Genomic DNA, 13,382 nt, shown 5'->3' with positions numbered 1-13,382 from the left:
GTTGAATTTTGAATTCTAAAAACAAATTGAATCTAAAAAAATATTGAATTCTCTACATAAATTGGGTCTTTGATTATCGGGTCTGATTTACCATTGGCAGTATTCTAATCGTGTCTGAAAATAAACTAAGGCGTATAGAGTCTCTAAATGCGATGGGCCTTACAAATATTGGTCAAGCTTTACAAAAGTTACAAACATTACTACTCGTCATTTCAATGAAAAAGCATGATCTTGGATTCTGTATATTGTAAGGAATCACGTGTCTCCAAACTTAAAAGTAAAATGACGACAAACAACAATGATAATAGTAATACCATATTGATATTTATGCAGCTTGGCTAGCTAGAATCAATGCCATAAATCAAGGACCTGAGTCCAGCGGCGTAACGGACCTGTTCAGGGCTTTGTAAAATACTTTTTTTCAGGGCTTCTTGCATAATGAGGTTTTCTTCAAAATCCTGGTCAAAATAAAATTATCAGCAAGAAAAGTTTAGGAAAATTCAGATAGTCATCCTGTCATCTTGTCCCATTAAGTCGACGCCGACTTTTGGTGCTGGTCATGATGTTCGCCCTCCACTTGTCCCGGCCCCTGATGACCTCCCGCAAATCTTTTAACGAGAGTTTCGTCACCGTCTTGATGTCATCCAGCCAACGTGCAGCTGGCCTGCCTATTCTTCGTTACCCTTCACACATTCTGAGCATTAACGGCTTTACTAAACTGTTCTCTGTCCTCATAATGTGTCCGAAGTAAGGGATTTTTTGTTTCCTAATTCTTGCTTCTAACCAGGGACGGACTTAGCGGGGGGGGGGTTGTAGGGGGTGGAGCACCCCCCCCCCCCAATATTTCTGTCCTCTTCAGTAAATTTGGTTCCATTCGGTAAAAACCATTTTTTTGGTAGTCAGCAGTAACAAATTAACGTCAAGATGTTACTTTATTTATCTCCTTAATATCAGTATTTATCTTTTTATCAGTAGCGTAGCAAGGGGAGCGGTATCTGAGAAAAGTACAATTCTGCAATAGGTTTTGTACCTTAAAGGGGGACTTTATATTTTAGACAATATTAAAACGTTTTTAAAGACTGCAAACGACTGTAAGAAATATTCTGAAATGTATTTCAAGCTAATCTGAAAGGCATCGTCGCAGAACTTTTCTGCTCGCTTCGCTCGCACAGGGACCCTCCTTTATAACTCTACAGAATGTTTAACAATTTATCTCACGTTATAGGATTTAAATAGAAAAGTCTTTCACGTTCTTTAGACAGTCCAAATAAAAAATAAACTAAAATGCTAAAGCTCTTCAATCCTTAAAAAAAATTGAATTCTGAAATGATTGTCGGGGATTTTGCTCCAAGGAGAACGGAATTAGTTTAAAACATTTGAATCCTGTTTGTTATTTTTATATATTTGATTAAAACTGTGGAGAATCAGTTTTTACACGTAGTGCTTCCTCGCCTTACACAATTCAGAATGTAAGCGCTAGATGAATTGTCAAGGAAATAGGCAGTTGTAGAATGGAGTCAGCCGCAAAAAGCCAGATATGACGTTGAATAAAGCGAAATTGCCACGTAAAAAAGGCATAGCTTTTCCAAACGCTTTGGGGTGTTTTCCTAAATAAAAAGGGTGTGGTCAGCAAAAAAATTCTCTTCTTTGCTCCTTCAATCTTCCAAACCTGGCTACGCCACTGCTTCTTATCGTTTTTACCTTAAAGTTAGAAACGGAATTTTAAAAATGGGCATTTCCATAATTTACCAGTGACCTGAAAGGTGTGGCAGCAAAATTAGTGTCTAACACCCCCTCAATCATTGTTGCTTAGATCCGCCACTGCTTCTAACGGACATATCGGCTGTATCTCCTCAAGAACTGATGTGTTTATTCGTCTCGCAGTGCAGGTTATTCTCAGCATACGTCTGCAGCACCACATTTCGAAACTATCCAGCTTTTTCTGTTCTGCTTTCCTTATGGTCCACGATTCGCACCCGTACATAACAACAGGAAAAACCAACGCATTCACAACCCTATTTTTGGTATTGGTGGTTATGTTATTGTCCTTCCAAATTTTTGTAAGGCCTGTCATTGCTGCCCTACCTAGACTCAATCGTCTTGTAATTTCCTCACGACACGTTTTATTATCCACGATTTTTTATTCCAAAAAATAATGTTTTTGACGATTTCAATGCTTTCAACTCCCAGTTTGAGCTTATCGATCTGTTCTGTTGCCAAAACTCGTCTTTTTCAAGTTCAGATATAATCACTTGTGTGAACGCATTTACCAGTTCTTCCTTTGGCTTTGCCATTAAGGTGGTTTCATCTGCATATCTAAGATTGTTAATCTTTCTTTCTCGGATTCTGATACCTTCTTCCATTTTGTCTAGGTTCACTTTCCTCATAATGATTTTACTGTACATGTTGATGCAGCCTTGTTTCACTCCTTTTCCAATTTCAAAGGGTTCTGTGTCGCCATACTCCATTCTCAATTGTGCCTCCTGGTTTTCGAGATGTTTCCAATCAGTTGAATTATGTGCTCTGACATTCCCATCGTGCGCATTACGTTCCACTTGATACTGTGATCAACACCTTACTGTAATCAATGAAGTACATGTACCCTGGTTGCTGGTATTCCTTCGCGATCTCCATTACCCACCTCAAGTTTGCCATTTGGTCTCTCGTCCCTCGTCCTTTCTTAAATCCAGCTTGTTCTACAGTCATTTCTTGTTATATTGTTAACAAGGGCTTAATCATGTGCTCACATATTATACGTTCTACTCTTTGGCCTCGTGCTCTACAACTAAGTACTGTTACGTCATAATACGTTAATTTATTCAAAACATTGCATTTCTCATCCCATAGGTATTTCCATTCGGTGTTGTATGATCTTGAGCAACACTTTGCTGGCATGAGATATCAGTGCGATTATTGTGTTGTTTGGGCATATCCTGTTGTCTCCACTCTTCGATATCAATATTTTTGTTGATCATTTCCATTGTTTCGGCCATGTAGCGGTTTCCCATATTAGTTGAGATCAGGGCCGTAAATCTGTCATGTCAATTGAGGGGGGTCAGCAGAGCGAATGAATATAAAGTGTGCAGTGGGTCATGGCACCACCAAGCAATTTATAGTGTGTGTTAAGGAAACAGTTTGAGTGGCAAACGATTTAAAGAACAAAAATAATTGTAGATTTACTAAGGTTTTTCAGCCCTAAAGAGGGTATTTACAGATATTTCTTAGCACGTTGACTTTTTGTATTTGAGTTGATAACATTTTTCAGAGACAGCTTGAATAAATTAAACCTAGGGGGCTGAGAATCACGTTCAGTGATGTAGGAGGACCCACCATGGTTGGGCCGACGTGAAAGGAAATTTTTGAAATCATACTTTCTAAATAGCTATAAAAGCATCTCCCTGACCAAGTTTAACAAAATACTATACCGTTCAGGATAGGCAAATCGACGTTTCTCAGAAGAACAGAGACTATTGTTTCTGGGAGAAATTGGGAAGGGGAAGAGTCTAGTGACGGATATTGGGGAAATGCTTAAACTCTAGTGACAGGCATTAGAGAAAAGAAAGAAAAGGTGTTTTCTATTCGAGAGCAAGCGTTTTTTTTCTTGAAACCATATCGGATTCGAAAACAATTAGGATGTATCTAAGAACATATTCGGGCTCCAAATGAAAATTTTCTTAAAAAAATCAAGGATGGGCAAAATTTATTGCATTCTAACAATAAAGAGTTTAGTCATTACTTCTCTCTATATTAAATGCAAAAGTACTCCTCTGTTGCCGTGATACTTTTACGCAGATTAAAAATTAGCGTAAATTACGCAAATTAATTTTACTTCTTGCCCTCTTTGTCTTCTGGCCTTGTTCCTTGTTCCTGTGCAGTCAAAATTAAGAAGCTATTATGGATGTCTTGGTACCTCAATTTGACTAATAGAGGTTCAGAAATTAGGAACGACAGGACCTAGGTTTTGAGTAAGGATTTTTATAAAAAGGCGTGTATAAAAATATGTGTAATATGAGTTTGTCGAGATTTATGGCGACTTAAACGATTCTTTTCTTACATGCTTTTTGAGACTTATTCGAGGGGAGACCGGTGGATAAAATATTTGGGGCTAATTTCCCCTCCATGAGCATCGTCACCGACTCGACACCACTCTGCAAACAGCCATCTACAATAGTCGATTTGCACTTGGCAATAGTCACCATGACATAGTGGCTGAGGTATGTTGCAATAACTCAGCGAAACTTTGTTAGGTTCTAACCCAGCTGCCGGGGATTCCTTTCTTTAAAAGTAAATGACGATAATTTCTAAAAAAATCGTTTTGCTCCAGATTTCTGGGGGGTCCAGTCCCCCCCGTCCCCCCCAAGTTTAAGACCCTGGTTGAGATATTATGGTTAATACACTATTCCTTCTTTATCTAGGTTTTTAAAGGGTTTGATTGGTATTTCATCATTTCCTGGTGACTTCCCGTTTGCTAGTTCTTTCAAGGCCTTTTTAACTTCACCTTTGGTTATTGAAGGTTCTGCTCGTAGCTCTTTTTCTCGAACGTTTCCGTGATGTTTTCTTCTCTTCTATTTTTCCGCTTTTGTTTTACAAGGCTCTCCTCATTCAAATTTCTTCCATCTTTATTTTTTTGTCCTCCTAATCTCAGTTTTACTTTTCCTGTTAGGTCTTTGATCTTTTTGAACAAATATCGGTGCAATTTCTGTGCAAATTTTCTTGATGTAGTCTTCTTTATCCCTTCTGGCTTTGCGTATTATGTCTTCTCTCGGAGCTCCTTTCCTTTTGGCTTATCGCCTTCTGTCCGCAATCTCAATTGTTTCACTTGTTAGCCATTTCAATTTTGTCCTTTTCTTTGCCCTGGGTATGTACTCCATGGCCTCTTCTCTAATTATGGTTTCTACTTCTTGCCATAGTTCATCTGGTTCACGTTCCTTGAGATCTAACGGTGTGAATCGATTCTTCACCTCAACTGAAAACCTCTTCGGAATGTTGTCCAAGTCGTATCTGGTGATGGTATCGGCCTTCTTTACTTTCTTCAGTTTCAGATGAATGTCGGCCACAAGGAGTTCATGATCTGACCCACAGTCTGCTTCTGGAAGTAATTTGGCTGATTGCACTGAACTTCGCCATCTTTTTTTCACCAGGATGTAATCATTCTGATTTCGGTGGACTCCATAGGGTGTTGGCCATGCGTACAGTCTTCGCTTAGGCTGTTTGAACCAAGTTTTGGTTTTTACCATCTCGTTTGCGTCGTAGAACACTAGCATTCTTCTCTCCGGCATTATTCCTTTCACCTAAACCATACTTCCCTACAATTCTAGCAAATCCTTCTTCGCCTATTTTTACATTCAAATCTTTTGTGATGATAAGAACATATAGTCATACCCAGGACCATCCAGATAGTAAAAAAAGGGGAAAGGTGTCATCACTTCGGCAACTGCCCACATTAAATGGACATATCTATCTACAGGTATTCATTCTGGCCAGTGTCGTTGAGCCAACTTTTTGTCTTCGATGGAAAAAGCCCACGTCAGAAATTTAAAATCGATGGGGCAAAAGTTTATGAATGGAGCCCGAATTTAGTGTAATTGTTGAAAATTTTCCTTTAGTTTAAAGTTTTTGCGCTCTTTTAAAAAAATGGATGCCGGAAGAATAAAAATGAATAGAAGAACTCTTCAAAAAATCTTTTGTTACGGGTGTTAAATTTTCCCTTGCCTCCGCCCCCCCCCCCCCCCCACTTTCCAACCTGTATCGAAGCCATGCTAGAAAGTGATCCATTTTTTTCAAAACTAGTTCTCATAAAGTTATGACGTTATTTTTTTTCATTAAATTAATACTGACTTTCTGGCCATTAGGGGCGAGTAATGCTAGGGAAGGTTCGAGATCACAAAATCGCTTTGAAAATTGCTATGCGGCATACCCTTTGAAGTTACGTAAAACACAGGAAATATCAATAGGAAAACAAAAAAATGAAGGTTCTGACTTATCGAGTAGGAATGACTAATTAGCTGTTGGTTATTTCCAACAAATTACAACAAATTTTCAGATTGCAGAATTTGACCCCAACCCTATAAACCCATTTTGCCACACCCACACTCGCCGAATAACCGAATATTCGTTAAATTTTAAACCGAATAACCGAATAGGAATATCCGAAGTTTTGGAAAGTCCTACTTCTGACCACATAGTGTAAAGCTTCATTTAAAAAAATTGGCGTAATAATACTTTTTCTTTCAGTAACGATACAACGAGAGTTACGGCGAATCAAACCCACTTGACGCAGAATGCAAATGGACAATTGCCACGTTAGCTGTAGTGACAACTCAAAATCATTTTGGCCAACAAACCTATTCAAAAGTGATGCAGGCACGGCAATAGTTTAGCAAAGGCACTTCTCACAATTAAATTCGTTTTTTATTCGATTTTCCATGAATCATCATTACAACATAGATTGTCATTAAAACTAGAAATTTAGAGAACTGGGTTGAAATGACAAGGCCTTACTGATGACAGGTATCTTTTATGCTGAATATCGGTGTCCCGTATCTATATATGGTCTAATATTACCATTATAACTTAAGTCAGAACTCCAGTATTAGATCAATTTAGGGCTACTGAAAGGCTACATCAAGATTATTTTTTCAACTCGCAGCTTTGATATATTATGCCCCAATAAAATCCATCCCCCCTCTCCAACTGTCAGTTTGGTTTGCACCACTGTGTTTTAATTTACTGTCCATCTGAACAGATGCATAAAAATCAACATTTTTTATTAAGAACGACGAACTTCGATTGTTGTTAATCAAATAACAAACAAATTACATCATTTGCTCTATTTGTGCTCAAGTTGGTTATTCATTATAATAAAACGTAGACCCTTGCCCAGGCCCGTCATCACCCAATTTAGCAACCGCAGCCCCTTCATTTCCACGACTAAATTCCTTACCTCGCTTTCCTATCATATCACGTTCGTATAATTACATATCAGATACTTCAGCTACGTCAAGTTTCACCATTTGAATATGGTTTTTATTTGAATATAGCTCTCCGGTTAGCAATGGTAAATTTTTGAAGACGTTTATAATCATTTGAAAATGATGAAGTCATACTTAACCATACCTAGGAGCATGATTACTTTTTCCACCCCGTAGATTCTCTTTTTGTCTTGCTTAATTTTTGACTTGTCTTTAATCATGTTTTTAATTTCGTGTACAGTTTGACTTTAGGAGTGAGGATGTAGATGTTGTAATATAAATATTAGCGTAAATAATGGTGTAGCATAAACTGTTGTTGTTTGTTATCATTATTATTGTATTGTCCTAGTCTCTTTAGAGACGGATGTTGGTTTTCAAGAACGCTTAGCTGCATCTTGTTGTTTTAAATTGATGGATTGATTAGATTTTCTTGCGAGTGTTGATCAAAATTTTTGTCAAAACCACTTTAAAGTGAATAAACTAAAAACAGTAAATTGAAAAGCCAAGAAGATTAAGAAAAAACAAGATTAAGTCGTATTCGCAAGAACAGAAAATAATTGTCTAGGTTTTCTTTCGTTCTATGTTGAGCATGTTACTACCTTTGAGCTAGTTCACAACAACATCTTATTCTCTAATGATTTTTCCTCCTAGAGCATCTTACTATCAATCAATTTTCGCTTAGTTACAAGATTTATCGAGCCAACCTTACTTCCTGTGGAATTATTTTTCGGAAACAATTTGAACATGTCAAAAGCCAAATATTTTGTGCTTTGTAGACAGAAAGAGTAACATATCTCTTTAAGCAGCTGGATTATTTACTTCGCTGGATTATTATAATTCGTTTTCGACACTTATCTTAATGTTTAATACGTTAAAGAGGGTCTGGACGGAGAGCTTCATAATGTATAAGTGTAACTTCATATTCATACCACCATTATTCAGCAATGTTTATTTTATCTCTTAGGTGAAGCCACAAGTCGAGGAAAAACTTGGCAAAGATTTCCAGGTTTACAAAGCTGTAACGTATAGAGAGCAGGTGGTGGCTGGATCTAATTACCTTGTGAAAGTAAGATTTTCGCAATTCTCTTAAGTTGCACATCAGGTTTTGATCTTTTCCATTTATGAGCTAATGCAAGCAATGACAGAAGGGATTCCACCAGGGAATCAAGCATGACCATATATAGAAGATTTCTTACTGCATTCTGAACTTGCAACAGATCCATTTACATTTCATTCCGACAATCAAAATCGATTAGCTAACTCGAACAAGAAACCAAATGAAAACTGCATTATTTAGTCATCTCTTTATCCCCCTCTTATCTCTATGGCATAATTGTACATATTATTTTGTCTATTTTTTGTTGATAATTTTTTCTTGCCAAAAAAAAGGTTAAAAACACACTTCTTGCATTAAAAGATTAAGGCTAAGATGCTAGTTGGCTTCCTTTCAACATGAGTTTACCAAATTCGCAATATAGTATCTAGAGAAAGACCTACTGAAATAAAAAAACTTAAGCAGCATAAGAGAATCTAGCCTGAGTGCCAGCCCCTAAAGAGAATTCATTGCATCAAAAGATTTTTTAGAATCTTTTATTATTGACTATTTAATATTAGAAAATGGAAAATGTTGTTGTTATGTGGAAAAATGCACGCTAAGGCAATGCGCCTTGCATTCAATTGCTATGTAGAAATAAATTATATAATTTGAGATTGTTGATTGTTGTCCTCATTAATTTTCAAATTTCTCTACCGATCAATGACACGGAATTGAAATATGCTTCTATTAAACTAGTTGCACTTCTACAAATACCTTCTACGAATGCCTTCTACAATTTGTCCTGTCATTAAAGTTCTTTGATCTTTTTTGCAATTCGGCTTCTTCAACATATTTTAGAGGGTTCTCTAGCTTTTTAGAGGATTAGCTATTTTCTATTCTTTTTTAGGTCAATGTCGGTAACGGAGATTACATCCATCTCCTTATTTTTGAAGATCTTCCATGCAGTGGCTCAAAGATAGTTTTGACAGGTATTGAAGTAGGAAAGACACCGGATGATGATCTCAGCCCTTTCGAAGGGTTTCGTGTCTAATCAATTCTCATTAGGATGGCTGAACTTATTGTAGTAATGGAGCCAGTATAGTTTATAAGAAAGAAAAATGCTTTGGCAAATGACGTTGTTGTTGATGTTCAAAATCCATTATAGCATTGTAAGATTTAAACAACTTTGACTAGAGTCGTAAGCTTTTCTGCACTGCCCCAAGGTGTTTCTATAAGCAATCGAGCTACCAATATTGCATAACCTGTTTCAATTTCTGCTTTTGCAAGCGAAGCTTTAGATTTACCTTGTCACAGAATTAAATTGGGAATATTCTTATTTGAGAATGTCCCAGAATATTCTTATTCTGTGCTCTTTGCCCACTATTATATCCTTCCATAGAAGGGGCCAACTATCATATTAAGTAAGTCTCTTCTAACTTTTTTGGTAAGTTGATGTTCATTTACCAGAGGGAACTAATGAGTCGATTAGTCTATCAAACACAGCCCTCTAGATATCCAATTCTTGATTCTTTCTGGGTTTTTATGATCTAAGATCAATGATATCAGATCGAAATCTAAAACAGCCTTCAACCCCTGGCTGTACAAGTAGCTTTGAATAGCAGATTAACATTTTCTCTAACGATGGAAAACACGGTTTTAGAATACGCTTCTTGGAAATCCTAGAGTATTGGCCCTTAGAACATGAATGGTGCCAATTGTGATACGAAAATAGAAAATTAAAATTTTAGAATTGGGTACAAGAGTCTGAGCCTCTATTTGGGCCTTCTTGTATCAATTTGATACGAAGACGAGAAAGAGCTTCCTATTCTTTATAACAAACTGGGACGATTTGCGAAAGGCAAAAGACATAATTGACAATCATACTCCTTGATGCTATTTTTAGATTCAGGTACTCTGGAGCCAAAAGCTCTACACAGACGTCTTTTTTTAAATCATCACCACTTTTGGAATGAATTTGAAATATAACTTTCTATACTTTAAAAAAAACTGGGGCGTTTTATGAAAAGGTTATTTTGATAATTTCCCCTTTATAGATCCCCCCACCCACCCCCTCTACGTATGTTCCAACAAGTTTTTGTTCTAAAATTACCCTTAGTACGTTCTAAAATGTTTTGTTGCTGTTCAATTCCCGGAAAAAATTGGCGAATTTTATGTGCAACAGAGAGAAAATGATGATTATAAATTCATCTGTACTATGTCATTTTAGTTATTGCACATAAATATTGTTGCTCTGTATCAAAGAAAGCCACGATAGGCTAGAAAATCGTAACGAGAGATATTTATTACATGCCCACACAAAACTAGTCATTGTCGTTTACAGTGCAAGCGTTGAACAACTCGAAAGAAACCACAATGCATTTTCAATCATTTAAATTTGTGGAACCTGAAGTGTATAAATCAATTAACAACCTCATTTTATCTAGGATCCTATTTTGTATTTCAAAGTACGGGTCACATTCGTTAACACAAAAACCTCTTGAAACGCGAAAAATCAGAACTGCCAACATTGGTATCATATTATAAAGCTTTTAAGGACCTACAATCTTGAAATTAGAGCCTAAGCAAAAACGACCCAAACAAAACTTGGCTCCATGAAGTTAAGCGCGCTTGTTCTTTCTGTTGTAAAAAACCTTCCTATACAAAACGGGGGGGGGGACGCTTATTAATTTTTTGATTTTTTCTGACCCACCCGGAGTTTATTAATTTTTATATGCAGATATTCATATCCCTTATTTCATTTGTCCTTTGATCTTGCAGGTGTGAAATTTCTGTAGAGTTTCTCTTAAATGAAGAGGTTGCCTTGTACAAAAGTTTTTACATGGAAAAGTAGTAAAACATCCGAAAAAATATACATAGGCCTGGCTGATGTACAAAATGATAATAAGCCTGTTCATTTTAGTAATACAACAATACATTATTACATGGTGATAATTGTAATTTTGCTATCGATTGTATTCAGAAGAAAGTCTCCTTTGACCCCAAAAAGAATCATCACGTGATTTTTCAGATTTTTCACATTTCCGACCCCCACTGACTAGGACCCCCCGCTTATTTTTTTTTGAAAAATTTCTGCCCCCCCCCCCCAACTATCAAGACCCCCCTTCTATTAAGGACCTTAGAGTAACCTTTTTATTCTTTGGTGAATAATTTTCATGCTCTTTATCGTAATTGCTGAAATCAAACTTGTCTGCATGTTCTTTCAATATTTCATTTACAGCATTTTGAGACAATGGGATGTGGTAAATGAAACTGTCTATGCTGAAAACAGCGTAAATGGGCTTGCAAAGTGTGACGGTTTTCTTATTTTTCATTACAATCATCATGTCTTCATGGATTTCAACAACTCCATAGAAAATGGGGTTTCACACCCATCTTATCAATTGTTCCTTGCCAGTGCATATTTCGTATGTGTTGTGATTCCTCACATTCTCCATTGTCTTCCCAAACACTGCATTATTTGCCAAACACGCCAAACACTGTTTTGAGGAGCATTGCATCCCATGCTAATCCTGGAAGTGATATGTAGCATGCGGGATCCAGAGAGTAGGATTCGAGGCATTGTCGCCTAAATGATTGGAAAACGTCTGTGTGTAGAAGGACATCCGTTGCCAAGTACAAATCATGATAGTCCTTAGGTGTGTATCCATACAAAGCAAACCGCGTTGATTTCATGATTCGTTAATTTCCTGTAATAAGGTATCCATTGGGTGTACAAAAATCTGCATGCTTCTTCAATGTTTCTTCTTTATTAAATGAATTCAAACAAATTCAAACAAATAGAATGGCTTGTTTCCATGTCTGTGTCCCTTCTGTCCGTGAAGTAGTCTACTCATGTTTTTAATCCATGTGTAGTGGACATCACCGTTCTCATTCTCTAGTAAGAGCAAGCTCACGTGTTTGGCTTTTTTCTCTTTTGTGATTTTAGATCGTGTAATTAGACATTTCTTACACTTTTTACTTTTCTTGTTGTTGGCATTATTATCATTGGCATCATCATCATCATCATCGTCATTCTCATAATCACCCTCACCATTATCATCATACAACCCATATGTTTATTTATGTTGTTGTTTGCCTCAAACTTTGCTAACATCGTTTCATTCCCAGGTTTACAGGGAATGTTAGGCAGCTTGTGTTTAGCTCGTGTTCATATGGCTTATATTTGGTAACTCTTGCTGCATCCTTTTCCTGTGTATGTAGGGCTGCTAGGATTGACCACATGAAGCACTTTTCATCCGAGTTTTGCACGTTAATAATGGCATATTTAGCTACAATCCACTCAGGTGCTTTAAAAACCCTGCTGAGATACCACCACCAGCCATTGGTCTATAATCAAACATTTTCACTTGCATTCGACCAAATTTTTTGAATATCGATCCGCTTCCAATTTGAATAAATGTGTCAATGCTGTTATTCAAAGTTTCTCTGATTTGGATTGCTTGATTGTTAATGTCATTTGGTGCATGTCTAAGAAGTCTGTAAACTTCAGTTCTAAATGTAATTGGTGGATCTGTTATTGTATCTTTTAACATTTTTTTGAACTCGACATCTAATGCGACATAGTATTTCGCTTCTTGACTATAATTTTGAAGTGCTTCTGTAATATCGTCTATGATGTTTTTTGTAACATCATGTAAGTTGTCAATATTTTCAATGTTTTTTATCGTGTATCCTAGGTTGTTTCCATCTACAGCTCCTGCTCTTGCATTTGGTCTAGCACCTCCAACAATTACATGATCATTGTGTATTGTCCGCATATGTTTGTGTAGATTTTGTGCTGTCAAAGAACTTTAAACAAATCCGTCATCGGTATTTGCCCTTTTTGGACTATCTTAAGCATCGCCCATTCCATCAATTCGATCATTAAAACTTCTCTTCTTCTCTGCTCTTTTTCTGATGCTTGCTCTTTGTGATTCACTGTCAGAATGATTTTGCTGATTGTGTGTCTACTTATTTATCTTAGACATTCGAATATCACGTCAGCTGCGATGTTAAAATCAACCAATTAGAATCAGTTTTAGTTTCAGATTTTTGCTATTAGCCAACCAGAATCCGTTTTAATTTTGGATGTTCGAATATGATATCAACAATTCGATTATTGAGTCAACAATTCGAAATACTTCGTCAGCAATTCGAAAATAATACGTCAATTATTTGAATGGTTCCATTGCTTATCAAACTATTCTTATATAACTATATATGACTATTTATTCGTAGGTATGTAGAGACAATGAAAATATGAACTGACTTTGCAACAAAGAAACTATTATGAAACTGAACAATTCTAACATTCTGAACTATAAATCAACTAAGCAACACTAAAACTATAATCAATTCTACCTAAACAATTCTAA

General features: G+C 36.6%; 1 protein-coding gene across 2 annotated transcripts in view; it reads left to right on the top strand.

Annotated features, from left to right (window-relative positions):
- LOC135690976 (uncharacterized) overlaps positions 1–9,138 on the top strand; it is a 53,683-nt gene extending 44,545 nt beyond the window's left edge. For both annotated transcript variants that reach the window (XM_089114302.1, XM_065208676.2), the window contains 2 exons: positions 6,235–8,037; positions 8,915–9,138. In XM_089114302.1, coding sequence (XP_088970428.1) covers positions 6,235–6,275 — 41 coding nt within the window. In that variant the 3' untranslated portion in view covers positions 6,276–8,037; positions 8,915–9,138. The remainder of the gene's footprint in view (positions 1–6,234; positions 8,038–8,914) is intronic.
- The last annotated feature ends 4,244 nt before the right edge of the window (positions 9,139–13,382 follow it).

Source organism: Rhopilema esculentum, chromosome 4, assembly GCF_057945365.1.
Source record: "Rhopilema esculentum isolate cy_ngs chromosome 4, ASM5794536v1, whole genome shotgun sequence".
Classification (NCBI taxonomy): Eukaryota; Metazoa; Cnidaria; class Scyphozoa; order Rhizostomeae; family Rhizostomatidae; genus Rhopilema; species Rhopilema esculentum.
The sequence above is the reverse complement of the archived record's forward strand: the minus strand, read 5'-3'. Positions and strand labels throughout refer to the sequence as shown.